Source organism: Perognathus longimembris, chromosome 1 (assembly GCF_023159225.1).
Source record: "Perognathus longimembris pacificus isolate PPM17 chromosome 1, ASM2315922v1, whole genome shotgun sequence".
NCBI lineage: Eukaryota > Metazoa > Chordata > Mammalia > Rodentia > Heteromyidae > Perognathus > Perognathus longimembris.
In genome coordinates this window covers 161,176,226-161,203,803 of record NC_063161.1, presented here as the reverse complement: position 1 = coordinate 161,203,803, position 27,578 = coordinate 161,176,226, and the positions used below count along the sequence as shown (strand labels likewise).

The 27,578-nt window shown below is 72.2% G+C and overlaps 2 protein-coding genes and 1 long non-coding RNA gene across 3 annotated transcripts; 2 read left to right on the top strand and 1 right to left on the bottom strand.

Moving 5' to 3' along the window:
- Positions 1 to 13,576, top strand: LOC125351146. The gene is made up of 3 exons (XR_007210914.1): positions 1 to 28; positions 4,776 to 4,778; positions 13,438 to 13,576. It is a non-coding gene; the product is annotated as an uncharacterized LOC125351146 (long non-coding RNA).
- On the top strand, positions 5,466 to 12,643 carry Egfl7 (EGF like domain multiple 7). The gene is given in 13 exon segments (XM_048345837.1): positions 5,466 to 5,650; positions 6,681 to 6,767; positions 9,314 to 9,432; positions 9,609 to 9,615; positions 9,617 to 9,693; positions 9,695 to 9,721; positions 10,536 to 10,582; positions 10,585 to 10,650; positions 10,744 to 10,839; positions 10,912 to 11,052; positions 11,848 to 11,912; positions 12,278 to 12,440; positions 12,532 to 12,643. Coding segments are annotated over 11 exon segments (792 nt in total). The 5' UTR covers positions 5,466 to 5,650; positions 6,681 to 6,767; positions 9,314 to 9,352; the 3' UTR covers positions 12,555 to 12,643.
- Agpat2 (1-acylglycerol-3-phosphate O-acyltransferase 2) lies at positions 13,465 to 25,340 on the bottom strand. Its single transcript, XM_048345853.1, is given in 9 exon segments — positions 13,465 to 13,735; positions 13,737 to 13,786; positions 14,397 to 14,469; positions 15,647 to 15,758; positions 15,845 to 15,952; positions 15,954 to 16,023; positions 17,355 to 17,408; positions 17,411 to 17,477; positions 25,107 to 25,340. Coding segments are annotated over 9 exon segments (858 nt in total). The 5' UTR covers positions 25,305 to 25,340; the 3' UTR covers positions 13,465 to 13,609.
- Between the last annotated feature and the right edge of the window lie 2,238 nt (positions 25,341 to 27,578).

The window sequence follows — 27,578 nt, the reverse complement described above, 5'->3', positions numbered from 1 at the left end:
CTGGGCCCTGGCTGCCTCCTGGCACCAAGTGGGCAGGCGGCCCCACCTGCTGGGCCCTGTGGGGGCTGTGTTGGGGTGCCCATGTCCTGTGAGGACAGTTTTGGGGTGCCCATGTCCTGTGGGGGCTGTGTTAGGGTGCCCATGTCCTGTGAGGACAGTTTTGGGGTGCCCATGTCCTGTGAGGGCTGTGCTGGGGTGCCCATGTCCTGTGGGGGCTGTGCTGGGGTACCCATGTCCTGTGAGGATAGCGTTGGGGTGCCCATGTCCTGTGAGGACAGTTTTGGGGTGCTCCATGTCCATAAAGATCTATGGAGGAGGCAGAAGCCTGGCGAAGGTGGGGGGAGGAGCCCCCCCCAGGAAGTCCCTGAACACAGCCCTGCCCTCTGGAGGCTGGGGTCAGGGCCCTGCCCCCCCACCCGGCACGGCCCCCCTGTCCCCCAGAGCACAGCCACGGCAGGGGGGCCAGGCAGGGGCTGCACCCAGGCAGGCGGGACATCCCCGAGCCCCAAGAACACCCCGAGGGTTCCCAGAGCCGGAGCTCAGCTCCTGCTGCCCCCCACCCCCCCCACCCCCCGCCCACCCCACGGCACGGCCATGTCAGGACTGTCAGGCTGCAGCCGCGGCCCCGGCCAGCTCCTCCCCTTCCTGCCTCAGTGTCCCCACTGCAGCCCTGCACGGGACCTGCCGCGGCTGTGCCGAGTGGAGCCGCCCCTGAGCCCCCAGGCCAGCCTCTGCCCCCGCTGGGCCTCGGTTTACCCAGAGGGGAAAGGAGGGTGCAGTTCCAGTGAACCCCAAGACTCCCAGGAGTTTTGATTCCCCCCCCACCCCGGGACTGAGCTCCCCTGCCCCCCCAGGTGCCAGCCGAGGCTCTGAGCTTCTCATCAGGAAAACAACGGGGACCGGCGGGGCCCGTGGCCCACACCTGTGGGCCCGGCTACTCCGAGCTGAGGGCTCAGGACGGCGGTTCAAAGCCCGCGGGGCAGAAAAATCCATGCAACTCATGTCCCGAGAGCCGCGGGGAAGCCGGAAGCGGAGCCGAGCCGGGGAACCCCGAGGACAGCGCCCCGGCCCGAAGTTCAAGCCACACGACCGACAGAAAGAAAAAAAAAAGACCTGGAACTAAATTGATGCCCGGTCCCTCCAGCGTGGGAGGGGAGGCCGCTTCCTGCACCCCCCCAGCCCACGCAGTTCCCCTTCCCTTCCAGGGGGGCCCATTGTTCTCGGGGGGCAGCTCCTCATCTGCGCACACATGCGCTTCCTGTTTCCTGGCCCGGTGGAAACAGAGATTTCTGGTCCCGCCTGGCAGATGCCTGCGCTTCCTTTCTCTCTGAGCTGCTTTTTTTAAATAGATAGATAGTTTTTCAAAAGAACCCTAAGAACAGACAGCCAGGGAGCCCAGCAGTGTGGAACCTGGGGGGCTGGGAACCGGGGTCCCTTCCCTCCCTGCCCCCCAGAGGGCTGGGAACCGGGGCCCCTTCCCTCCCTGCCCCCCCAGAGGGCTGGGAACCGGGGTCCCTTCCCTCCCTGCCCCCCCCAGAGGGCTGGGAACCGGGGTCCCTTCCCTCCCTGCCCCCCTCAGAGGGTTGGGAACCGGGGTCCCTTCCCTCCCAGCCCCCCCAGAGGGCTGGGAACCGGGGTCCCTTCCCTCCCTGCCCCCCAGAGGGCTGGGAACCGGGGCCCCTTCCCTCCCTGCCCCCCCAGAGGGCTGGGAACCGGGGTCTCTTCCCTCCCTGCCCCCCCCCAGAGGGCTGGGAACCGGGGTCCCTTCCCTCCCTGCCCCCACCAGAGGGTTGGGAACCGGGGTCCCTTCCCTCCCTGCCCCCCAGAGGGCTGGGAACCGGGGCCCCTTCCCTCCCTGCCCCCCGGCACCGCTGAGATCCACACCACGGCCCTCCTGGGGGCCTCAGAGCCCTCCACACCCTGACCTCTGGGGAAACCGAGGCACGGAGGCCGTCCCCGACGCTCAGCCTCCTCCACAGGGGCCGCGGGAGAGACTGGCGGGCAGAGGTGGGGGCCCCGGGCGCCGTGGCGGGGAGGGGGGCGCGCAGCCCCGTCTCTTGACTTTGGGGAGGGGGAGGGTGAGCGCCCCCCTCCTGCAAGCCCTTGGCAGGCCGGGCTCCTCCTTGGGCTGTTCCCCCCCCCCGCACCCCCCAGCGCAGGGCTGCCCCCTCTCCGTCCCCGTGGGGTGGGAGGGACCCGGCTGCGGCCCCAGCGCCCCCCCGTCCCCCCCAGCGGCCGGCCCGCTCCCGGCCTCCCCTTTCCGCCCGGGGATGAAGTGTTTTTTCCCCTGGTTCCCGGGTGGCCGTCTGTCCGTCTGTCCGTGGGGCTCGGTGCTTCACAGAGGAACAGGGCCTGCGTCCGGGGTGCCAGGCAAAGGGGGGGGGTGCGCCTGCCGGGGTCCCCGCGCTCACGGGACACGGCCGGTGGGCGGTGCCCTCCCTGGCCCCGGCGGCCTGGACAGAGGTGGGGGGCCGGCCGCGTGCTCCGCGTGGGGTGCGGCCGGCTTCGGGGCACACGGGGCCCCCCGCGCGTCTCACCCACCGTCGGGTGGGGCCCTGCACCCACTTGGGGGTCACCCACGCTCACATCCGGTTCTGGGAGCTCGCTCTCTCCACCTAGACGCCGGGGCGGGGGGGGGGGTGTCGGCAGCTGGGGGGGGGCACGCGGCCTCTGAGTGCCCGGGCCGCAGCTCTGCCCCCCGCCTGCTCCCCGCCCGCGGCCGCCCGTCCCTGGGGCGTGGGAGGGGGGACGGTGAGGACCGCCGGGACACCCCCTTTGCCGAGCTCCGTGGGACGTGGGGGGACAGCGGGGGGGCCGGGTCTCAAGGCCGGGTCCGCGGGGGCGTGCTGAGGGCCCACGCGGGGAGGGGAGGCCTGGGCGGCCCGTGGGGCCCGCGCGCCAGCCCCCCGACGGGGGTGGCCCTGGCGCACGGCGGTCCCCGTAAGGTAGACCAGAGGGTGCGGGGGGAGGGGCGGGGGCACCCCCCGTTTCCCCTCCCCCGTGGACTCTGGGCTCCCAGCCTCTGCCTCCATTCCCTCAGCTGCCTCTAGACCATCAGCTGGGGTGCTGCCGGGGTGGGGGCTTCTGGGACGGGCGGGGAAGGTCGACATGGGGGGGGGGAGCTGGAGGCCCAGGCCGCCCACAGACCCCCTCTCTCCTTGTCCGTGCGCCCCGGCCCCCCCCCCGGGGCAGGCCCAGGTGCCCCCGCCCGGCCGCCTCCAAGGCCGGACCCCAGCTGGACGGCCGTCCTGCCCCGGGGCTGGCCGCCACCTCGGGGGTAAACAGGAAACTCCATCTCTCCACCGCCCCGCGCGCGCTCTTCCCGCTCTTCCCTCCCGCGGCCGGCACACGCCCCTGCGCGCCGCCCCGCGCCACCCGAGGCACCCAGCGGGCCTCTCCTGGGGGCTGGGGAGGCCGGGCCCCGGCGGTGAGGGTCGGGGGAGGGTCCCCCCCCACTGTGAGAAGGTAAGGCAGCTACATCCCCTTGACCTTCAACCTCCCAACACCGACGCCTGGGCTACAGGGCCGACGTCTGTGGGGGCCGACGGGGAAACTGAGGCGGCGTGGAGGCCAGGACCCCAGCTTCCTGAGGGCAGCGGGGCCCTGCCTCGGACGCCACGGACGTCGCAGCCCGTCCCGCCTCGGGTACCCCCGGCCCGGAGCCTCACCCGGGGGCCGGGGTGGGGGACAGTGCCACGCCTTCCAAAGTGCTCGGCCACCCCAGGAGGGACGGGCGTTCTGCCGCGGGGCCCCCCGGGGGCAGGACGGGAGGCTGGACGGAGCCCTGGGCCCGGAGCCCCTCCCCTTCAGCACCTTCTGGGGCCTGAGGAGCTGCCAGCCAGCACCCGCCCTTCCCTCTGTTTACCCTACACCCCCCCCCCGCTGGGCACGGGTGTCGTGACCAGACCCCGGCCCCCGGGCTGGACGAGGCCTGGGCTCCCGTGGCTCCAGGCGGGCGGGCGCTCGGGGTCAGGGCACGTGCCGAGGTGCGCTGCGCGGGCGGGCAGCCCCCCCCCACCTGCGGGCCCGGCTCCCTCCCCGCACCGAGCGCGGGTGGGGTGGGCTCCTGACGCCCTCCGCCGCTGCCCCTGCCCTGGGTGGCTCTGGTGGGCAGGCTGCCGGGGACAGAGAACTGGGGTTCCCCGAGAAGGGGTGGCTGCTTCTGAGCGGGCCCCGCTCGTGGCTGCCGGGGTCCCTCCCTGGGCCTCGGCGCCCCCTCTGTGCACAGAAGAGCCACGGCCGAGTCGGCGGCCCACTGTGGATTGTGCCACCGAGTGGGGCAGGCCCCCGGGGGGGGGGCAGGTCCCGGGGGGGGGGCAGGTCCCCGGGGTGGGGACAGGCCCCCGGGGAGGGGCCAGGTCCCTGGGGGGTGGGGGGGCAGGTCCCCGGGGTGGGAGCGGGGGGGGGCACAGCCCTGGGCCCCCGGTGCGGCGGGGGTGCCCCGCGGGGGCTGGGGAAGACGCAGAGGCCGGAGCCCGGGGGGGGGGGCAGGGCAGAGCCCGGCGCGGGGCGTGTTGGCTGACGGACCCCACTGTCCTTGGAACGCCAGCAGACCCCGGGCGGAAGTGGGGCCGGGGCGGGGCGCCGCTCCTGGAGCAGGGGACACTCCTGAGGGAGACCCCGAGCCCCCGCCACGAGAACCAAGGTTAAGCGCATGGCGGGGGGCAGGGGATCAAGGAGCATGGCCTGTGGCCCCTCGAGGGCTCCTGTACCCCCACGTGCACAGCTCTAGAGGAGGGGCCTCACCACCTTCCAAGCAGCTCTGAGGGTAAGAGGGGGTGGGGGACGGACAGACAGACAGACAGACAGACACAGAGACAGAGGCAGAGGCAGGCACGGGGAGAGGCAGAGATGGGGGCCGCTGGCACCGCAGGAGGTGATCTGATTCGCAGCCGCTCTGTCCACCCTGCCCCCCGCATTCCCCGCGCCAGGGCCACCCGGGAGCCCGGGGACCCGAGAAGCAGGCCGGTCTCAGACTGCCCATCCGCTGCCCTCCACCAGGCCCCTTCCAGCGGAGAGCTGCCACCTGCCACCCCGGCCCCGGCCAAGCAAGGCCCTAGGCAGACAGCTCCTTCCTGGGGGTGGCCTCCCCCTTATTTCACGCCCATCTGGGGGTCCCGGGCCCACCGACGCAGAGGGAGCGAGCCCCTCTCCTCCCGTTGCCGGCTCGGCCAGAGCTCAGCTCTACACGGTGCCTCCCACGGTCCCTAGGGGTCACCAGCCAGGCTCAGCTGAGCCCCAGCACAGCCCCCCCGCCCCCCGCAGCCCCGCAGACTGGGGCTGGGCCCTGAGGTCCCTGGGGACAGCTCCCCTCCCCCGCCCCGCCCCCGCTGCCCCCACCCGGCCCCGGGCCTCCTGTTTGTGCGCTGACAGATTCCCATTATCAGGGGAGAACACACACAGGAAGTCCGGCCGGGAAGGGCCCATCCCAATCCTGATTTGCCCTGGACGGAGCATAAAAAGCCACCCTTCCTTGCCCGAGGTGCCTCTGCCCCAGCCCGGTACCCCAGGGACGAGATGGAGGCTGTCGCCGTTTGTCGGGTCCGGGCGGGCCTGGGGAGGGGGCCCCGGGGCGGCCCGTGGGCTGGAAGGGCCAGGTGCCGGCGCGGCCCCCAGCGGGCAGCGGTGGAGGCTGACCTGGCCACAGCAGGTAGGCGGACCGGCCCGGCCGGGGCAGGGAGGCAGGGAGCGGGCAGAGCGGGGGCGGCCCCCGTCAGCCCGGCTCTGCGTGCCGGCGACCCCACTGGCCCTGGCTGCGGCCCCTCCATCCCTAGGGCACAGCGGAGGCCCGGAGGCCCCCGGCCGCCAGCCCGGGTCCCGTCTCCCCTGCCGCCGTTCCACCCCCGCGGGCCGGAAAAGCGGAACGTGGCCTGGCAGGCCGCCACGCCTCCCGGCCCGGCTCGGCGGCCCGCGGGAGCCCCGGGGTCGCAGAGCTCGGCCTAGCCGGGTTTGGAACCCCCTCCTTCCTCTGCCGGAGGGTGGGGGCCTTCTCCTTCGCGTCCCCCTAGAAGTGGATGAGTGCTCCCGGGAGAGCCGAACCCCAAAGCCGCGCTCTTAGGGACACTGCGGCGGGCCGGCGGGGCCTTCGGAGGCTCAGCTTGGTGGGAGGCGGTGCGGGCACCGGGGGTGACCACCCACTGACCCCCGGCAGCCCCTGCTCTCCTCCCCGGTCCCTACACCCTGTCCCAAAGGCCCCCCCCAGACTGCAGCAGGACCCCCCCCCCCGGCCCCTTCCCCGGCCACGCCAAGAGGCCCGAGCAGCCCCCGGCGGAGACGCGGGTGAGGGCGGCCCGGCGGGCAGAGTCTCCCGAGCCAGCCGCCCACACCCCGCCTCACCCTGGCAAGGCCGGCGAAGGGAGCCGCGGGCCCGAGGGTGGCGTGGCGCCCGCGCGAGGAACAAGGACGGGGCAGGAGCGGGGCAGCGCCGGCTCGCCAGGGCCCCGGGGCTCCGGTCTTGGTCGCGCTGGGCCGGCAGGGAGCTTCCTGGCGTGGGCTGGGGGTCTGGAGATGCAGCCCCTCCTCCCCGCCCGCACCGGGGCTCGCCGGCTGCCCCCACCCAGGCCTGCCGGGGGCTTCTGTGGCCCTCGGTCCAGGCCCCTGGCTGGGGGGCCCAGGCAGGGCCGGAGGCAGCAGCCCCACTGGGCGCGGCGGCTCTGACGGGCGTCCTCTCTGACCCCTAGCCCCCGGTGCACCTGCAGGACATGGAGGGCCGCGCAGAAGGGCAGGGGCCACCGGTGCCCGGGGGGTGACCTGCAGCCCTGCGACAGGTGAGTCCGGAGCAGGCTGGGCACACACGTGTGTTACACACACACGTAAGGGCCGGGCTAAGGTTTCGGGCACCGGGAAGGCAGCGACAATCACAGCCCAGAAATGCCACGAGCATCTTGGGGTGAATTCAGAAATGGAGGTTTGGAGAGGGGAGGCCAGCAGCAAGCCTGGAGGCCACAGGGGTAACTGTGTGTGTGTGGGGGGGGTGTAGGTATACGTGGGCCTGCGTGTGAATTCACAGGGAGGAGCACTCGGGCGTGGTCCTGACTGTCCTCAGTACCACTGTGCCCCTAAGGGGTGCCAGTCAAAGGCCCTGGAAGGTGCCCCCTAACGCAGGGCCGCGGTGGGCCCCCCAACACAGCGCCCCAACATGCCGCACGTAGAAAGGGGTTTAGGTTCCATCTGGGCTCTGCCCTGTCATCCCGGATCGTGGGGCGCCAGGGTCCCCGGGTCCTGGCGCCCCCAGGGGCTGCGGGGCCGCGGGGCTTCTGCCTCCCCTGGTATCTAGTGACGGGGCACCGGGGCGGGGACACGCCAGGCTGTCGTCGTCGGCCCGGCTCGCTCGGGGTCCCGCTGGGCGGCGGGCGGGGAAATAGCGCGCGGGGGGGGGGGTGATTGCGTCACTGCGCGCCTGCGCAAGGCCCCCACCGCGCGGCCTCAGTTTCCCCGCCGGCGCAATGGGGGCGGGGCGGGGCGGGGCGGGGGGCGGGGCCGGGGCGGGGGGCGGGGCCGGGGCCGGGGCGGGGCGGGGCTCGGGGCCCCCTCGGCGCGGCGGCGGCGGCGGCGGCGGCGGCGCGTGCGCGCCCCGGACCGCGCGGTGAGTGCGGAGGGAGCCGGGGCCGGGCGCGGGGCGGCGGGGGCGCCGGGGCGGGGGGGGGGGCGGCGGGGCGGCCGGGCGGGGCCGGGGACCCCCGGGCGGCCGGGCGCGGAGCCGAGCGATCGCGGGGACCCGAGAGGTGAGCGCGCGGGGGCCGCGGCGGGGCCGCTCCGGGCGCGCGGACCCCGCGCCCCGGCCCGCGTCCCGCCGCCGCCGCCGCCGCCGGGAGAATGGGCCCAGCGGCCTCGGGAGCCGGCGCCCCCTGCCGACGGCCGGGCGCCCTCCCCCGCCCCCCTCCACCCCCCCCCCCGCCGGCCTCCGGGGCTCGGGGCCCCGCACCCCGCTGGGGGCCGGGGAGAGGACCCCGCAGCCGAGCCCGTCCCGTCGCCGCCCCCCCCCCCCCCCCCGCGCCGCCGGGCCCAGACCCCGCGGGGTCCTGAGCGGCCGCCCCCCCCCCCGCCCGGGGGCCGAGGGCGGCAGGTGGAGCGGCCGGGGCGGCCCCGGGGGCGGTGATGGCTCATCCACCCGGAGCCTGCGCCACGGCCCCCGCCGCCGGGCCCGGCCCGCCCGCCCGCCCCGGAGGGAAGCCGCCGCCTTCGGCCTCGGGCAGAGCTTGACTTTGAGAAGCCCGAGCCTCCTCCTCCTCCTCCCCACCCCGGGGCGGCCTGCCTCAGTGTGCTCCCCACAGGCCCCCCCCCCAAGACAGCCCCCCGACGCCCTGTGCTGCTCCCCAGCCCCACACTGAGACCCCACACCGGCCCCATGGCCCCCGCTCTCCTCCCCCCCTCGGCTCCACACGGAGTGCAGGGAGAACCCCCCTCCCCACCCACCCAGACTCCGGAGGCAGGGACCTAGTGTAGCCCCAACACCCAGTCAAGTGACCAAGGGAGGGACTTGGACAGCGGCCAGGACCCCACAACTTCCGAGTGTCACTGTCTGTGAGACACACCATCCGGGCCAGAGGAGGACCTCAAAGACCCTAGCATGGTATCTGGGGAAACTGAGTCAGGGAGGAGGAGGCGCCTTGTCTCCTGTCTCGGGTACAGGACCTGGGCCACCATGACAGCTTGGGTGGAGCCTCCCACTCCTGACCCCGTGGCCCCCACGCAGGAGCCCGACCCTGGCCCACCAGCCTGGTTACGGACCACAACCGTGGGCTGGGGTGTCTGGGATTCCTGGGACGCCTCACCGGCCTCCACTTAGCTGTCCAGGGAGAGGACTGAGCTCCCGGGACACACTAGGGGGAACCAGGCTGCTCCATGACCCCCACTGGGGTGCAGACCCGGGGGGACAATGCCTTGGGAGCCCGCGGGCACTGGTCCGCAGACTCCATTCGGGAAGAACACTGTCTGGCCGTCACCCCTAAGTCCCCCTGCGCACCTACTGGCAGCTGACACCACACCCTTGGGACAGCACGCCCCGGGGCCGAGCTCTGCCTCGGGCGGAGAGGAACCCAGGTCCAGCAGGGCCTGGCCTCCCCGGGTTGCCACTGCCATTAGCAGCACAGGTGCAGACAGTGGCCGGCGGCCCCGTCCGGTCACCAGGGAGTGGGGTGGGCCCGGTGTCCCCCTCCCTCCCTCTCTGTTCTGCCCCAGAGTCCAGGGGCCTCCTGGCTCTAGTGGGCTGAGGTGGCTCTCTGCCTGTGGGGGCTGCCCCCCCCCCCACCAGAGGCCTTGGCTGGGGGCGGGGAGCCTTCCTGGCCTCACGGGCCGGTGTTTCTCGCCCCAGGCCCCCCGGCAGAGGCGGGCCCCCCAGAAGGCTCCGGCCATGCAGGGCTCCCGGGAGCTCCCTCTGCTGTGGATTCTAGTCCTGGCAGCCGCAGGCACTGAGCACGTCTACCGGCCCAGGTGAGCCTGGGCTTGGGTCTGGGGTGCGGGGAAAGGGGCCTGAGCCCCTCGGCCCTTCCCACGGCAGCCCACGGCATCGGCTGTGGCGCGTCGCCCACCGGGACCCCGGAGGGCCCCTCCCCGTGCCGGTGGGTCCCGCCTCTGAAGCGCCACGGTCGAGCCCACGCCCTCTGTAGCCGCAGGGGTGTGTGCGGTGAGGGACCGGGGCCCCGCCTCGGAGTCCTTCGTGCAGCGTGTGTACCAGCCCTTCCTCACCACCTGCCGGGCACCGGGCCTGCAGCACCTACAGGTGAGTGCCAGCGGCCAGGAGCGCCCGCCAGCCGCAGACCTCCCTGCAGAGCCCGAGCCGAGGGCCCCCTGGCCGGGCCCCAGGGGGCCTGGTAGCCTCTGCAGTCCAAGTCGGAGGGTGCTCTGTGATCCCCACGGATGCCAGCCTCAGGACGGCACCCCCAAGGGCACCTCGTGTCGCAGGCTGCCTGGCCCCCCCGTAGCCCTGCACCGGGATGCCCGCCTCTTTCTCCTGGGCATTGCTGGCTCGTTCTCAACCAGGGAATGATGCCAGCCCCCTGACATCTGCCTGTAATCCCGGGCCGCGCCCTGCCCTCTCTTGGTGATGGATTCTGATGAGACATTTCCCCCCCCCAACATGTCTGGCGGAGGGGGGGGGGGCAGGCCCTTGACTTCCACCTCCTCTAGCCCAGAACCATCTGGGGAAGCCTTGGATTCAGAAGCGCCCCTTTAGATTTCAGAGTCTCTTGAACCCCCGAAGTGGAAGCAGCAGCCGGCTGTAGCAGCGGGGCTGGGGTCCCGGGAAGGAAAGGCCGGGCTCCCTCTGGTCCTGCGGCCGCTGCAGGGCGGGGCCCGCTGTCCGTGCCCGGGGGGCTGGGCGTCGCCGCGCTGCCCGGGACGCTCAGTACTGGAGCCCCCCCCCCACCCCCGCATGCTGCAGCCCCCAAGAGGCCCTCTGGGGACTCCTAGGAGTGACCCAGTCAGGTGCCAGATAGTGGGGTCGGGCGCCCCTGCGCCCCTCAGCGTGTCCAGGCAAGGCCCATCCTGGGCCCCCCTCGGTGGGGGTCGCTGTGAACCGCCCCTTCCCCCTACAGAACCGTCTACCGCACCGCCTACCGCCCCGGCCCCGGCTCGGCTCCGCGGGGCCCCGCTACGCCTGCTGCCCCGGCTGGAGGAGGAGCGGCGGGCTCCCCGGGCGCTGTGGAGCCGGTGAGGACGGGGGGGCCCCCCGGGGTGCCCAGCGCGCGGGCTCCGGGGACCCTCCGGAGTCCGTGACCGGCCTCCCCCCCCCCCCCCCCGCAGCCATCTGCCAGCCCCCGTGCGGGAACGGAGGGAGCTGCGTCCGGCCCGGCCGCTGCCGCTGCCCCGCAGGGTGGACGGGCGACACCTGCCAGACAGGTAAGGCGGGGGGGCCGCCGCGGCCGGGCCGCCGCCCCGTGCCCGACGCCGGGTGACGCCCTGTTCCCGCAGACGCGGACGAGGGCCGGGCCGGCCGCGCCCGCTGCCCCCAGCGCTGCGCCGACACCGCGGGCGGCTACCGGTGCCAGTGCCGCGACGGGACCCGCTGCCGCCCCCCGGGAGGGGCCCCCGGGGCGGCTCTCGACCCCCCAGGTGAGCGCGCCCCGCCCCCCGCCGCGGGCCGGCGTGGACTGGCCGGGGCGGCAGGCGCCCCCCCCACCGGCGGTCAGCGCCAGGGCGCCCTGGGCGGGAGGCGGCGGCCGAGGCCCCTTCCCCGCGGAGGGGCGCCGCGGCGGGCTCTCGGGAGGTCTCCTCCCAGCCGAGGGCAAGAAGACCCCGCCCGCGGCCCTCGCTGGTGACGGGACATTATTACTTTTGGTACGCGCTGTGACACTTCAAACTCGTACCGTGAGTAATAATGCGCCGTCAGCAGCCCAGCGCCAGGAGCTCGCCGGACCCCGCCGAGGACCCATCAGGTGGGACCTAGAGCCCAGGACCAGGCAGGGGGGAGACCTTGAGCCCAGGACACAGGACCAGGCGGGGGGTGGGGGGGGGGCCCTGAGCCCAGGACACAGGACCAGGCGGGGGGTGGGGGGCCCTGAGCCCAGGACACAGGACCAGGCCAGTGGGGGGAGACCTTGAGCCCAGGACACAGGACCAGGCCGGGGTGGGGGGACCCTGAGCCCAGGACACAGGACCAGGTGGAGGGGGGGGGGCCCTGAGCCCAGGACCAGGCGGGCAGGGGGAGGCCGGGTCCACCCGGAGCCTCGGGCTGGTGTGACGCGTGCGGGGCGTCCCGGGTCGGCGGCCAGGTCGGAGGCCCGTCTGTGCCTCTGGGGCTCGGCGCTCACGGCCGCGCGGGGGCCGGGCCTCCCTGGGGACAGCAGAAGCCGGCGCGGGGCCCGGGGCGCCTGCGCCCGCTGACCCCCCCGCTTGGACGTGCCCCAGGAGCGGACAGCGTGGTGCGGGAGGACGTGCGGAGGCTGCAGTCCCGAGTGGAGCTGCTGGAGCAGGTGAGGCCCGGGCCGAGCAGGCCTGGTGGGCGTGGGCGAGGCCTGGGGGGGCGAGGCCCACAGACCCTCGTCTGTCTGTCGGTGAAGGTTGTGGGGCTCCACCGGGAGGCCTCCGAGGACCCTGGCTCGGGTCCCCCGCCAGCTGGCAGTGCTCGGAACGGAGTAGAGCCAAGCTGGGGCACCCACGGGTCCACGGGAAGCCACCGCACCCGTCACGCCACCCCCACGCCCCAGGCCCTGTCCCCACGGGGTCCCGGGCTCTTCTGGTGCCGCCGCTCCCCCTGGCGGCCAGCCGAGCCCCAGCACCCGAGCTGTGAGCCGAGCCGGCCGGGGGTCCCCTGACTTGCTGTCCCCCCGCCCCGCAGAAGCTGCAGCTGGCGCTGGCACCTCTGCACGCGCTGGCCTCCAGCGCCTCGGAGCACGGGTTCCAGGACCCCGGCAGCCTCCTGGCCCACTCCCTGCGGCAGCTGGACCGCGTGGACTCCCTGAGCGAGCAGGTCTCCTTCCTGGAGGAGCAGCTGGGGTCCTGTGAGTCTCAGGCTCTGCCTCTGCCCCTCGGTGTGGGGGGGGAGCTGGGCCCGGGGGGTGACGCCGGCCACGCCTCCTCTTCCTCCCCCAGGCTCCTGCAAGAAGGATCTGTGAGGTCCCACCCTGCGCCTAGGCCGGACGCGCCCCGCTTCCGCACCCCCTCCCTCCCTCCCTCCCGCTGGGGCCACACCCCACTCCTGGGGAACGCTGTGAAGGGCCCGGGCTCCCATCTCTCTCCGGAGGCCCCCGGACTCGAGCACAGGATGGGGTCCCCCCGTGCGCGCCCCACACAGAGGGGTTCTTGGGACCCAGAGGGCCCCCGCCTAGAGCCCGGCGGCCCGGTGCGCTCCCCGGCGGCCCGATCAGAGGCGGGGCGGAGCCTGCCCTGGCGGAGACCGAGCTGCCCTTCCATGGCGTCCCTCCACCAGCAGGGGCCAGGCGGGGGGCCCTGAGGCCACCGCTTCCTCCTGGGGACACGCTGGCTCCGCACACAGCTAGGGGCCGAAGGGCATCATCGTTGGCCATAGGGCCCCCCCGGGGGGGCGCCACATTCCACCCATCCAGAAGAGCCTGGCGGGCGGGCGGCGGGCGGCCAGGGTCACTCCCGAGTCCCCGCCCATCCCCTGTAAGCACCCAGCTCACCAGGGACTTCCAAGACTTTGTTTATAAAAAAAAGAAGAGTGCTGAGCACAACACTGACTTGCAGACTCTGTGGGGGGCGGGGGGGCGCCCCGTCACCTGCGCCCTGGGGCCCCGGTTGCCTGGGAACCTTTTGGTGCCTGAGCCCCTCCTCCCCGAAAGCCTGATGCAGGCCACGGTCGCCTCCAGAGCCAAACTGCGCTCGGGAGGCCTGGGGCGGCCGCTCGAGGAGACGCGGGCCCGAGCCCGGGCTTCCGGGCCAGCTCCGGCCGGTCCTGCCCGCTCCGTGGCCGCCCGCCCACCCGCCCGCCCTCGGGGCTGGACCCCCGAGGCACAGCCAGGGCCTGAGCCACCGAAGGCGCCCGTGGCTCCCCGGGAGGGGCCGGAGGGCCTCCGGCTTCCAGAGCCCGAATGAGAGCCTGGGAGCCAGGGCTGGGGGGCCAGACACAGTGATATTGGGCAGCCCGGGAGAGGGTCTCTGCGGCCGTTCTCCGGCCTCTTCCGCCTGCCGTCCCCGGGCGCGGCCCGGGCTACTGGGCCGGCTGGCCGTCGCGTCCCTCGGCGGCCCCGTTCTCCTGGGGCATCCCGGAGAGGTGGCGGAAGGTGCCCCTCATGGCCCGGTGGCAGGAGTCCACGAGCTTGGGGACGTCGGCCCTCGGTGAGGCCGCCCGTGGGGACCGCGTCCAGCACTTGCACCTTGATGGTTCCTGGTGGGGGGGGGCGGGCGTCAGTGGCGGGGGACGCCCGGGGCTCGGGCCGGGCCGGGCCCGTAGGGAGCCCGCCCCGACGGTGAAACAGCTCCCCACGTGTGTGTCTAGTCCTCTCCCCCGGCCACCAGCCCTCGTTTCTGCAGCCGGAAAAGCCGCTCGGGCCGTCCTGACGGCCGGGCCGCAGACCTCTGCGCGTGCCCGCGTGGACGGGGGGGGTGCGGGTGCGGGAAACCCAGCCTGGCGCTGCCCACTGACCTTCAACCTTCCATCCCGCCTTCCCACCTGGGCTGGCCAGGGCTCTCGCCCGGAGGCAGGGGGGTCACCAGGCGAGAGCGGCGGGCCGCCCACTGGGGAAGGGCACTGGGGTCCCTGAACTGCCCACGCCGGGGGGGGGGGGGGAGAGGGCCGGGAGCCCGAGGACCCGGTCAGCCTCTGAGAGCCTTGGTCTCCTTATAGGAAGATGGCCCTGCCACCCTCGGGGCCACGGGGGAAGGCTGAGGAGAGGGGGCAGGGCTGGCCCTGATGGGACATAGACTTAGGACCCAGATCCATCCGGTCACCCACCCCTCAGGGCTGCGGGCAGCCGAGGGGCTGGGCCCGGGCTCACCTGAGGTGAAGAGCTTCGTCCTGAAGTTGTAGAAGGAGGAGAAGGAGGAGTACACCACGGGGATGATGGGAACCTGCAGACAAGAACACGCAGATATGGCCTAGTGGCAAGAGTGCCTGCCTCATATACATGAGGCCCTGGGTTCGATTCCCCAGCACCACATATACAGAAAATGGCCAGAAGGGGCGCTGTGGCTCAAGTGGCAGAGTGCTAGCCTTGAGCGGGAAGAAGCCAGGGACAGTGCTCAGGCCCTGAGTCCAAGCCCCAGGACTGGCCAAAAAAAAAGAACACGCAGGGGCCCGCGGCCCAGGCTGCCTTCCACCCCTGCACCTGCTCCACCGGCTAGGTGCCCACGACTGACCCCAGCGTCGACCCAGAAGGCCTTCCCGGCTGGCCCACGTGCGTCCCCACACCGGGCCGTGGGGTCAGCTGGGGGTGGGGACCCCCCATCCCCTCCCCTCCCCAGGAGAGGGGTGGGAGCCCCCGGGAGCTCCTGGAGGCTATCAGGGTCAAAGCACCGGGACAGGTGGCAGCTGGGGTAATCATTAGCCAGGCAGGAGGGCTGCGGCCTGGGGGAGGGGCGGGCGGGGGCAGGAAGGCGAGCGGCCCTCTGGAGATGGCCCCGGTCTCTGCCCACCGTCTCCTCAGCCCAGGAGTCAGCCAGGCACGCGGGCCCAGGGCAGGGCAGTTGCTGCTCAGAGCTGGGGTCTGGCCCCACCCCTTGCTGCTGGTGGGGGGGGTCCCGGGACACATTGGGCCCCGGAGAGCAGGGTGCAGATGGCCTTGCACAGGGCAAGGGTCTGGGGTACACCGGAGGATGCCCACCACAGTGGAGGGAGGGAGCGGAGTGCAATGCGGGCCAGCCGGGCAGGACAAAGCCCCTCCCTTCCCCCCAATCCCTCCCTCCGTACCCCGCTCCTAGGTGGTTCTAATATGAGGTAGGAGAGTCCCTCTGCCCCCCTCTGCTAGACACCCCAGGGCCACCCCTGGGGCCACTGTCACGCCTCCCTCCCCATAGTCCAGGGACCACACACAGGGGAGGGAGCTGCCCACCAGGCTGCCCAGGCCTCCGACGGAATCCCATAAAGCTCCACTGGAGACGCCTGCCCAGCAGCAGGAAGTGGGGGCGTGGCGCCGCCCCGGCAGCTGCGGGCTGAGGCCTGACCAAAGCCAGCCTGCGCCTCCGGGCGGGTGAGGGACTCGGCCCGGTGAGGCCCCCTCCCCCCCTCCCAGGGAAGGGCCTGGCTCACCTGGGCCTGGATGGCCAGGTAGAAGGCGCCTTTCTTAAAGGGCAGCAGGTCCCCGTTGTCATTGCGTGTGCCCTCGGGGTAGATCCACACCTTGAGCTGGGGAGAGAAGGAGCTGGTGACCCCCTGCCGCCCCCCCACGGGCCCCACCCCTCCGCCGGCAGCGGGAACGCAGCCTGCAGACAAGAGCCAAGCCCAGACTCACATTGTCCCCTGACCATGCGCCGGCCCAGGTCCGCCATGACGGACATGGCGGTGCTGGAGCGCTGCCGGTTGATGAAGAGCACACCCCCGAGGTACATGATGAGCCACGGGCCCCAAGAACACCAGCTCCCTCTTGGCGATCTGCACACAGCGCTTGGGGAGGATCTCCATGAGGCCTGCGGGAAGGGGAAGCAGCAGAAAGAGGGACAGACACGCATAGACCAGTCAGGAACAAGGCAGTGACCCAGTGTGGGGGGACCTCTCCCAGGGGAAGAGGAGGGGCACCCCCCAAGCCACCAGGCTGCTAGGCTCCGCCTCCTCCCTCTTCCAGAGGAGATGGCACACCCCCCAAGCCATTAGGCTCCGCCTCCTCCCCCTTACAGAGGAGATGGGCACACCCCCCAAGCCATTAGGCTCCGCCTCCTCCCTCTTACAGAGGAGATGGGCACACCCCCCAAGCCATTAGGCTCCGCCTCCTCCCTCTTACAGAGGAGATGGGCACACCCCCCAAGCCATTAGGCTCCGCCTCCTCCCCCTTACAGAGGAGATGGGCACAACCCCCAAGCCACCAGGCTGCTAGGCTCCGCCTCCTCCCTCTTCCAGAGGAGATGGCACACCCCCCAAGCCATTAGGCTCCGCCTCCTCCCCCTTACAGAGGAGATGGGCACACCCCCCAAGCCATTAGGCTCCCGCCTCCTCCCTCTTACAGAGGAGATGGGCACACCCCCCAAGCCATTAGGCTCCGCCTCCTCCCTCTTACAGAGGAGATGGGCACACCCCCCAAGCCATTAGGCTCCGCCTCCTCCCCCCTTACAGAGGAGATGGGCACAACCCCCAAGCCACCAGGCTGCTAGGCTCCGCCTCCTCCCTCTTCCAGAGGAGATGGCACACCCCCCAAGCCATTAGGCTCCGCCTCCTCCCCCTTACAGAGGAGATGGGCACACCCCCCAAGCCATTAGGCTCCGCCTCCTCCCTCTTACAGAGGAGATGGGCACACCCCCCCAAGCCATTAGGCTCCGCCTCCTCCCTCTTACAGAGGAGATGGGCACACCCCCCAAGCCATTAGGCTCCGCCTCCTCCCCCTTACAGAGGAGATGGGCACACCCCCAAGCCACCAGGCTGCTAGGCTCCGCCTCCTCTTACAGAGATGGGCTCAGGGAAGTCGGGCAAAGGCAGCCTACTGCCTATTTTGTGTATGCCAGTGCTGGGGCTTGAACTCAGGGCCCTGTGCTCCTGTTTGGCTTTTTCTCTCAAGGCGGACACGCTACGGCTTCCTCCCAGGCTTTTGATAATTAATTGGAGATGGGAATCTCATGGACTTTCCTCCCCGGGGTGGCTTCCAACCTGGGTCAGACCTGATCAGGCCTGTCTGTCTCCTTCCCAGTGAGGGCCACAGCTGTGAGCCACGGCCCTGGCGGCCTGCAACTCTGACTACCCGAGAGGCTCTTTATAAGCCTGGCCCCCAGCTGGTGGGGCCCAGCCCGGCCCCATGCTCGGGGCGGCTTACCCATCATGTCTAGGATGCTCTGGTGGTTGGAGATGATGACACAGGCCCTTCCACCTCCAGCTTCCGCCGGCCCCTGACGTCAAAGCGGAGGTTGTACACGTACTTGAAGGACCGCACGAACAGCTGATGATACTGAGGAGAGGAAGCGGGGGTGAGCGGGCCCGCCGGGGTGGGGGGGGAGGGGGAGGGGTGCTCTCCCAGCGCAGGGACGGGACAGGACGGCGCAGGGGGGCCGGCCCGGCTGAGGGAGAGGAAGTGGTGGAGGCCTGCCGGAAGGGACAGGGACACCCCCGGTGCTCTGCAGCCAGCCTGTCATGCGAGGCCACCTGGGCACGGCTGGGCAGGGGGGGCCTCCTGCTCCCCACACCTGGGACAGGACTCTGGCCACCCCAGGCCGGCGCACAGGATGAGCCTGGAGGACTCCCCTCCGTGGCCCCCGCACGGCGCGGGGGGGGGAGGGGGGAGGGGGAGGGCTGCCCGCCCCACAGTGTGCCACTCTCCATGCAGGTGGGCTGAACGGAGGGGAGGGGGGCTGGCCACGGCCCCTCCCCCTCCCCCCTCCCCTCCCCCCTCCCCCTCCCCTCCCCCGTCCCCAGGCCTGCTGGCCACGGTGGCCCAGCCCTCGCGGCCCTCACAGAGGACGGCCACCGAGCCCGGGGAAACAGCCAGGCTGCCTGCGCGGGGCTGCGGGGACCTGGGGGAAGCAGAACCCCGAGAGCCTCGTCTTCTGCGACGGCAGCTAGTTTCAGTGATGAGTGAAATGGAGTCGGGGTGTGTGGGGGGGGACAGGTCAGCTGTGCATCAAGCCATCGTGGGACGGCGGACGGGTCACCAGCTCTGCTGCCTGCCAGAGAGGCACAGCTCAGACGGGGGGGGGGGGCCTCCTCCTGCCATCGACCAGACACGGGCCAGAGGAGTGCGGCAAAGGGGGTCCTGGCGGGGCCGGGGTGTGTCTGGAGGGCGGGTTTTGGGGGGGCAGGAGGCCGGGGTGTGTCTGGAGGGCGGGTTGGGGGGGGGCAGGAGGCCGGGGTGTGTCTGGAGGGCGGGTTTGGGGGGCAGGAGGCCGGGTGTGTCTGGAGGGCGGGTTGGGGGGGGCAGGAGGCCGGGGGTGTGTCTGGAGGGCGGGTTGGGGGGGCAGGAGGCGGGGTGTGTCGGAGGGCGGGTTGGGGGGGCAGGAGGCCGGGGGGGTTGGGGGGCAGAGGCCGGGGTGTGGTCGGGAAGGCGAGTTGAGGGGGCAGGAGGCCGGGGTGTGTCGGGGAGGGCGGGTTGGGGGGGGCAGGAGGCCGGGTGGGGTTGGGGGGGGCAGGAGGCCGGGGTGTGTCTGGAGGGCGGGTTGGGGGGGGCAGGAGGCCCGGGTGTGTCTGGAGGGCGGGTTGGGGGGGCAGGAGGCCGGGTGTGTCGGGAGGGCGGGTTGGGGGGGCAGGAGGCCGGGGTGTGTCTGGAGGGCGGGTTGGGGGGGCAGGAGGCGGGTGGGTTGGGGGGGCAGGAGGCCGGGGTGTGTCGGAGGGGCGGGTTGAGGGGGGGCAGGAGGCCGGGGTGTGTCGGGAGGGGGCGGGTTGGGGGGGGCAGGAGGCCGGGGGTGGGTTGGGGGGGCAGGAGGCCGGGGGTGTGTCTGGAGGGCGGGTTGGGGGGGGGCAGGAGGCCCGGGTGTGTCTGGAGGGCGGGTTGGGGGGGCAGGAGGCCGCGGGGTGTGTCCGGGAGGGCGGGTTGGGGGGGGCAGGAGGCCGGGGTGTGTCGGGAGGCGGGGTTGGGGGTGGCAGGAGGCCAGGTTTGTCGGGTGGCGTTGGGGGGGAAGGAGTCCGGGGTGTGTCGGGAGGGCGGGTTGGGGGGGGCAGGAGGGCCGGGGTGTGTCAGGAGGGCGGGTTGGGGGGGCAGGAGGCCGGGGTGTGTCAGGAGGCGGGTTGGGGGGGGGCAGGAGGCCGGGGTGTGTCGGGAGGGTGGGTTGGGGGGGAGCAGGAGGCCGGGGTGTGTCGGGAGGGCAGGTTGGGGGGGGCAGGAGGCGGGGTGTGTCGGGAGGGCGGTTGGGGGGGGCAGGAGGCCCGGGTGTGTCGGGAGGGTGGGTTGGGGGGGAGCAGGAGGCCGGGGTGTGTCGGGAGGGCGGGGTTGGGGGGGAGCAGGAGGCTGGGGTGTATCGGGAGGGCGGGTTGGGGGGGCAGGCCCGGGTGTGTCGGGAGGGTGGGTTGGGGGGGAGCAGGAGGCTGGGGTGTGTCGGGAGGGCGGGTTGGGGGGGGGCAGGAGGCCGGGGTGGGTTGGGGGGGCAGGAGGCCGGGGTGTGTCGGGAGGGGCGGGTTGAGGGGGGCAGGAGGCCGGGGTGTGTCAGGAGGGCGGGTTGGGGGGGGCAGGAGGCCGGGGTGGGTTGGGGGGGCAGGAGGCCGGGGTGTATCGGGAGGGCGGGTTGGGGGGGGCAGGAGGCCCGGGTGTGTCTGGAGGGCGGGTTGGGGGGACAGGAGGCCGGGGTGGTCTGGAGGGCGGGTTGGGGGACAGGAGGCCGGGGTGTGTCGGGAGGGCGGGTTGGGGGGGGCAGGAGGCCCAGGTGTGTCGGGAGGGCGGGTTGGCTGGGAAGGGGTGCATGTACTATTACTGGGGAGCTGGCCCGGCCATCAAGTTACTCCAGGCGTCCTCCAGCCCTGAGGCTGTGAGAGGTTTGGGGTGCTCCAGGCGATGGGGATCCAGGGATCTCAACGCCCCTCCAAAATCGGAGAGGGGGGAGGAGGAGGGAGCGTGTTTGTGGCAGCAGAGGCCGAGCCGTGCTTTAGGGGGCTCTGTGGTGGGGTTGTGGGGCTCGGGATAGGAGGCGGGGCCCGGCCGGAACTGGGCCAGCACTGTGCACTCTGCCTGGAGCCCCAGGGTTTACACAGCTGAACACACCCGCGCCACACGCTCACCATGCCCGGCATGGAACCACCGACACCTGGCCCTCGGAAGAGGGGGCACCGTGAGCCCTAAACACCCCCGTGTTCACACTGGAGCCCCAGGTTGGAAACGCTTCTAGTCCTGAGCAGGTGGGGCAGGAAATCCTCGCCCTGGAAACCAAGGCCGCCTGGCTAAGCCCTGCAGGGGCTGCCCCAGAAAGGTGAAAGGTCCACTGTAATGGGGGGGCCTGCCTGCAGGTCAGGGACACGCCCCCCCTCCCGGGACCTCCCAACGGCGGGGCCGGTCACCGGGAGTGACTGACTCCCACTTCCTGTAAGCCCCAGCTCCAGGAAGCAGTTCAAGGCCAGGCCACGGGCTGTCCTCGTGGAAGGCCACTGGCTAACCCTTGCCCTCGCGACTGGTGTCTCGGGACGGGCCAATCCAGGGAGACCTGCGGGAAGGGCATCTGCTCCGCCTCCCCGAGGCTGCCATGCCGGGGGAGCGGAGGGGAGGGGACAAGACCCCAGAAAGCCACCTGGCCAAGGAGCAGAGCGCCCGAGGGCCTGGGGGAGAGGGGGGCAGAGGGGACCAGAGGGCAGCAGGGGGCAGGAAGAGACCCTGCTGGCTGGGGGGTGGGGCGGCAGAGGAACCTTCTCTGTGTACGTGTGTGTCTGTGTGTGTGCGCGCGTGTGTGTGCCAGTCCTGGGGCTTGAACTCAAGACCTGGGCTCTGTCCCTGAGCTTCTTTTCCATGTGAGCCACAGCGCCACTTCCAGCTTTTCCTGTGTCTGTGGTGCTGTGGAATCGAACCCAGGGCTCCGTGCGTGCTAGGAGAGCCCTCTACCGCTGGGCCACCCTCCCGGGCCACAGGGATCTTCTTTCCCGGCTAAGCACAGCCCTCTCCCGGGGGCCCCACTTGCAGGGTCCACACTGGAGCTGCTCTCTGCGCCCCCCCGCCCCCCGCCCAGGCCCCAGGCAGGCCACGGCGGTGCATCTATGGGGCCCCTCCCTCTGAATGTGTTGGCGGCCCGGGGCTGCAGGGGGCCTCCTCAACTCACACGTGACCAGGCCCGGCCCTGGCGCAGACTGCAGAGGGCGAGGCCTCCCTCCCAGCAATGGCAGGCCGCCCTTACCAGGAAGGGCACACCCTCTGTCCTTCAGGGCCAGCTCTGCCAGCTAGGGCTCTGTCGCTCTCGACCCTGCGGCCGAGCCCACGGCCCGCGAGCGGGTGGACCTGGACACCCCACTGCCCCCTACAGAGAAGGGATCACCTGCAGCCCAGCCTCAAGAGCCAGCCTTGGCCCTTCTACTCCCAATGCTGTTCCTTGCACACGCAGAACTCCAGGTCTCCAGCACCAGCCTCGAACCTCATGGGACGAGGAGGCGGAGGGGGGGAGGGGGAGGGGGAGGGAGGCTACCGCTCCAAGAGCTCAGGGCCCGTGCGGCCCCAGGGCCAGGCTGTGCACGGATGAAAACGGTTCTTCGGTTCTTCGTGTGCAGGCCCCGGGACTCAAACTCGGGACCTGCGCTCTCATTTCCCTCTGCGGCCCGCGGCCAGCTCTCTACCACTTGAGCGACACCTCTGCTTCTAGCTTGTTGCTGGCTGGCTGGAAGACAACAGCCCGGGGACTCCGGACCCAGCGGCTGGTGCGAGCGGGAAAGAGCATTTTCCCGAGTCCCAGCCACGTCTTACTTGTGGGACCTTGGGCGGTGGCCTCCTGTCTTCCCCCACGCCCTACACCAAAGCACCCAACTCTCCTGACGGAGCGGCTGGCAATCCTATTCCAAGGCTGGGGGTCAGCAGCAGCAACCAGACTTGGGGTCCCAGCCACGAGGCAAGCTTCCATTCCCATGCCCCCCCCCAACAAGAGGCAGCTTGGCAACGTGGCAGCACCCCGCCTTGCCGACACGGACCCTTCTACAGCCCCCGCCCGGGGTCCTCGGGGTTCCCAGGCCCGCACCTGCCCCTCGGTCTGCAGAGCAGGGGGAGGTCATTACAGGACCTGAGACCCAGACGCGGGACTTGGGTTTCTGGGCCTCCGTCTGGTCCGCAGCCCCCCCCCCCCCCCCGCCCCAGGGACCCACACGCCAATGGGAACAGAACACCTACTGTTAGTCAGCCAGTGTCCCGGGCCTTAGGGCCATTGTCTGGGTGCCGCTGGGGTGAGAGGGAGGAGCAGAGAGCCCGGGGGAGCCTTGGGGGCCTGCAGGGTTTTAGGGTGGAGAGGCGGCACTGCCAGAGGGCCGGTGCGCTGCCTGGGCCACGCCGCTAGGCCCAGCCACACCACAAAAGGGCAGCTGGTGGCCGGACCGCCCCGGGGAAGCTGCGGGGCCGGAAGGGCAGGCTGGGCCCTTCTGAGAGCAGGAAGCTGTTGATAAGGAGGCCACCCAGCAGCTCACCTCAGGCCGGGGGGTGGGGGGACCCCCACGGAGGATGTCCCGGTCAGGCTCGCTGAAAACGCACGGCCCAGCCGCCGGCCCCGCACGTGACACCAGTGGCATGCCCGCTGCCAGCGAGCACGCCCTCCCCGGTGGCCCACCGGCCGCAGAACTCCCGCCAAGACGCGCACCTGCCGGGGACTCTGAGCAGGTATGTGCCCGCACAGAGCTGGAGCTCAGGGTCTCCTGAGCTCCGCACCACAGGCCCTCGCTCAAGGCTGGCGCCCTACCCCTCGGGCACAGCTCCACTTCCAGCTTTTCGGTGGTTAGCTGGAAATAAGAGTCTCACTGACTTGGCCAACCGGCTGGCTTCCCACGGTGGTCCTCGGAGCTCAGCTTCCTAAGTAGCTAGGATGACAGGCCGGGGCCCCGCGCCCGCTTCCCCCAAAGGGCCTGGGTACTGGGGGGGGGGGGTGCCCCATGCCGCCAGCCCCTTCCTCGCCCAGCCCCCAGTCCCCCACCTCTCGACCGCAGGCCAGGCCTTGGGAGCCTGTGGCCCGGGTTAGGCCCCCCTGAACCCTGAGGGACACGCTGGCTCCCCTGGGGTCTGCTCCTGGGGGCACCGCACGGACCAAGTGGGCGCCACAGAGCACCCACCAGGCCCTGCAGGGACCTTCGTGACCACCTGACCTTTGTACCTGGGGAGGGCGGCCACTGCCCCTGATGACAAGGTACGGGACCCATGAAACAGGGGAGCCCCAGAAAACCACTCCCCCAAGACCCACAGGGCAGAGGTGGTAGGGTCAGAGCCTCCCCCCCGCTGCCCTGCAACCACAGGGGCCGGGGTCACAGGTCCCTTACAGCCAGCCTGCTGAGGACATTGCAAAACCCCCCAGCCGGCGGTGCGCGGGGCGAAGGGATGGAGTAACCGTCCCCCCGGGAGGGAAACTGGGTGAAGGAGAGAGGGTGGTGCCCAGCGGTGGGGGAGGGGGGGAAGACAAGAAGCAGCTTCCTTCCTGAGCGCCCCAGACCTCCCTGCAATACCCTGGCATTGCCCCCAGACCTCCCTGCAATACCCTGGCACTGCCCCCCACCTCCCTGCAATACCCTGGCACTGCCCCCCACCTCCCTGCAATACCCTGGCATTGTCCCCCCAGACCTCCCTGCAATACTCTGGCACTGCCCCCGCCTCCTGCATACCTGCACTGCCCCCCACCTCCCTGCAATACCTGGCATTGTCCCCCCCAGACCTCCCTGCAATACCCTGGCACTGCCCCCCCTGACCTCCCTGCAATACCTGGCACTGCCCCCCGACCTCCCTGCAATACCCTGGCATTGTCCCCCCACCTCCCTGCAATACCCTGGCACTGCCCCCCACCTCCCTGCAATACCCTGGCATTGCCCCCAGACCTCCCTGCAATACCCTGGCACTGCCCCCCACCTCCCTGCAATACCCTGGCCACTGCCCCCCACACCTCCCTGCAATACCCTGGCACTGCCCCCCACCTCCCTGCAATACCCTGGCATTGTCCCCCCAGACCTCCCTGCAATACCCTGGCATTGTCCCCCCCACCTCCCTGCAATACCCTGGCACTGCCCCCCACCTCCCTGCAATACCCTGGCATTGTCCCCCAGACCTCCCTGCAATACCCTGGCATTGTCCCCCCCACCTCCCTGCAATACCCTGGCATTGTCCCCCCCCACCTCCCTGCAATACCCTGGCATTGTCCCCCCCCACCTCCCTGCAATACCCTGGCACTGCCCCCCCACCTCCCTGCAATACCCTGGCATTGTCCCCCCCAGACCTCCCTGCAATACCCTGGCACTGCCCCCCCCACCTCCCTGCAATACCCTGGCATTGTCCCCCCTCCCAACCTCCCTGCAATACCCCTGGCACTGCCCCCCCAGACCTCCCTGCGATGACCCCCACCTCCTGCCCAGTCCCTGTGGCTGCGCATGGGTCTGGTCAGCCAAGTCAGACTCGCAGGGATTCCTTGCTTGGCTACCAAGTCTTCCTCCTCTGTGGGGTGTCCAGGGGAAATTTCCACAACTTCTCCCCTCCCTCCCCTCCTTTCTCCCTCCCTCCTTCCTTCCTCCCCTCCCTCCCTCCTTCCCTTCTTCCTACCCTCCTTCTCTCCTTCCCCTCCCTCCTCTCCCTCCCTCCCTTCCTCCCCTCAGTCCCCGGGCTGGAGGACGGCATCTCCGGAGCGAGCCGGAGGGAAACGCCGGAGGCCGCGGCCGCCCCGGGGCACAGGTGTCTCCCACCTGCGGGAGGGCGGAAGGGAGGCGCGCGCCCGCCCGGGCCCCGGCCCCGGCCCCGGCCCCGGCCCGGCAGGCTCGGCGTCCCCGGCCTTGCTCGGCCCCGGCCGCCCAGGGCGCGGGGCGCGGGGACTTTGTGACGCGGGGCGCGGGGCGCGGGCCCGGGGCGGGCGGGGCAGGAAGAGGCCGGGGAGGGAGAAAGTTCGGGAAGCGGAAGCGCGGCCCGCCCCGCCCCGCCGCCCCCCCCCCCGCCCGCCCGCGCGCCCGCCGCTTGCCTCATGTTCTCCACGGTGCGGCCGCCGTGGCGCAGCAGGCAGACGGCCGAGGCCAGCGCCGACGCCGCCAGGCACAGCGCGCAGTAGCCGCCGAGCTTCGCGTAGAACCGGCCGGCGCGGCTCAGCGGCAGCGGCAGCAGCAGCAGCCCCAGCAGCGCCGCCGCCAGCCACGGCCACAGCTCCATGGCCGCGCGCCCGAGCCCCGACGGCGCCGCCGCCCGCCCGCCCCGCCGCCGCCCCGCGCGCCCGCGCCCCTTATTGCGAGGGCGGACGGAGGGAGGGGCGGCCCGCGGGCGGCGCTAGGTGCGCCCGCCCCGCCCCGCCCCGCCCCGCCCGGGACGGACGCCCCGCCGTGCGCCCGCCCGGGGTCACCCACCGGGCCGCGCCCCGCCCCGCCCCCGGACGGAGGACCCGCCCCCGGACTGGGGGATCCGCCCCCCTGGGCGAGGGACCCGCCCCCCGGCTGGAGGACCCACCGAGCGCCCGCCCGGGTCACCCACCCGGGCCGCGCCCCGCCCCGCCCCGCCCCCCGGACGGAGGACCCGCCCCCGCCCCGGGCTGGGGGATCCGCCCCCCTGGACGAGGGACCCGCCCCCCGGGCTGGAGGACCCACCGAGCGCCCGCCCGGGGTCACCCACCGGGCCGCGCCCCGCCCCCCCCGGACGGAGGACCCGCCCCCGGGCTGGGGGATCCGCCCCCCTGGGCGAAGGACCCGCCCCCCGGACGGGGGACCCGCCCCCGGGCTGGGGGATCCGCCCCTCTGGGCGAGGGACCCGCCCCCCGGACGGACGCCCCGCCGTGCGCCCCGCCCGGGGTCACCCACCGGGCCGCGCCCCGCCCCGCCCCGCCCCCCGGACGGAGGACCCCCCCCCCGGGCTGGGGGATCCGCCCCCCTGGACGAGGGACCCGCCCCCTGGACGGAGGACCCGCCGAACGCCCGCCCGGGGTCACCCACCGGGCCGCGCCCCGCCCCGCCCCCGGACGGAGGACCCGCCCCCGGACTGGGGGATCCGCCCCCCGGACGGAGGACCCGCCCCCGGGCTGGGGGATCCGCCCCCCTGGACGAAGGACCCGCCCCCCGGGCTGGAGGACCGGCCGAGCGCCCGCCCGGGGTCACCCACCGGGCCGCGCCCCACCCCGGATGGAGGACCCGCCCCCGACGGACGGCCCCGCCCCGCCCTCACCCCAGGGCCCCTGTCAGCTCCCCCAAGCCCCTTTCCTCCCCAGCCCTGCCCTGCGCCCCGCTGGGTGGCCTGGCTGGCTTCGGTGCTGCCTCCTGCGGCCCATTCCTATCCAGGGCCCCGCCCACCCCCTGCTGGCCCCCGGCCCTGCTTCCAGAAGCTCAGCCATCCAAGGGCATGCAGGCTGCCCAAGGACTGGACTGCAGCGCCAGTCCAGGGCCGGCCCCGTCCCTACACAAAGGGGCCCTTGAACGGCTCCTGCGTGCCCACTGGTCACCTGGCTGGGCACCTGGCCGGTTGCCCGGCCCTTTGGGTGGCGAGACAGCCCGCACCCTGGAGCCACGCCCCGTGGTGTAGCGCTAGGGACGCCCAGGGATTGGGGCTTCCGGGAGTGCGTGCCAGGGAGTGTGTGTCACCGGGAGTGTGTCATCAAGGCAAGCCCCTGGCGGACATCAGGTGATTGTGTTCACACCAGCTCAGCAGGTCAGCCCCTCCTGCCGGGACCCCGCACTCGGTGAGTGCTCCCTGGGCCTCCCTTGCCGCTCTAGGAGGACACACACACACGCACACGCACACGCACGCACACACGCGGCCCCTGGGACAGGGGAGTGGACGTCTGCGGTGAGCCCACCGCCCACTTGGGTCCTGGGTTCTGAGAAAGAGCAGGGCCATTTCCATCACCCCTGCAGACGCTTCATCTTCAAACCGCCAGAACATTCTCCAGTTCGCTGCCATGCCTCGGCTGCCAGACGCTCAGCTTTCTGCAAAGACAGCCAGATCTCAGAGAGAATGCTGAGGGCGGTGGGGACCCCTGGGGGTCCCCAGACCCAGGTCTTCTGCCAGGGCGAACAAGTCCTGAGAACCCCGCAACCCCCGGTGGGGGGGACTTCCCATGCCAGCTCCCGGGGCCCCTCGGGCCCAGCCCGCGGGCCCGTCTTCCCTCTCTCCCCCTTTGGTTCTGTTTTCACTTTGTGCTTTGGGGGAGGCGGTTGTTTGGGGGGGCTCTGTGCCGAGACTGGGCCTCACCGTGTTTCTCGGCCTGTCCAGGCTCCTGGGCTCAGGGCTGCTGGGGAGACCACCAGCCTTCCTCTCGGTGCCCTTATGTGAACGGGCTTTGCCCGGGGCGGGGAGGGGGGGGGCTCCCGGGTCACCTCCTCCTCGGAGGGAGGTAAGCTTAGGAAGAAAGCCCCTGCCTCTCCTCCGGGGGGAAGAGGCCGCTGGGAGGAGGAAGGGGATTTGGCGTGTCTCCCTGGAGGCCGACCGCGCCCCACATTTACG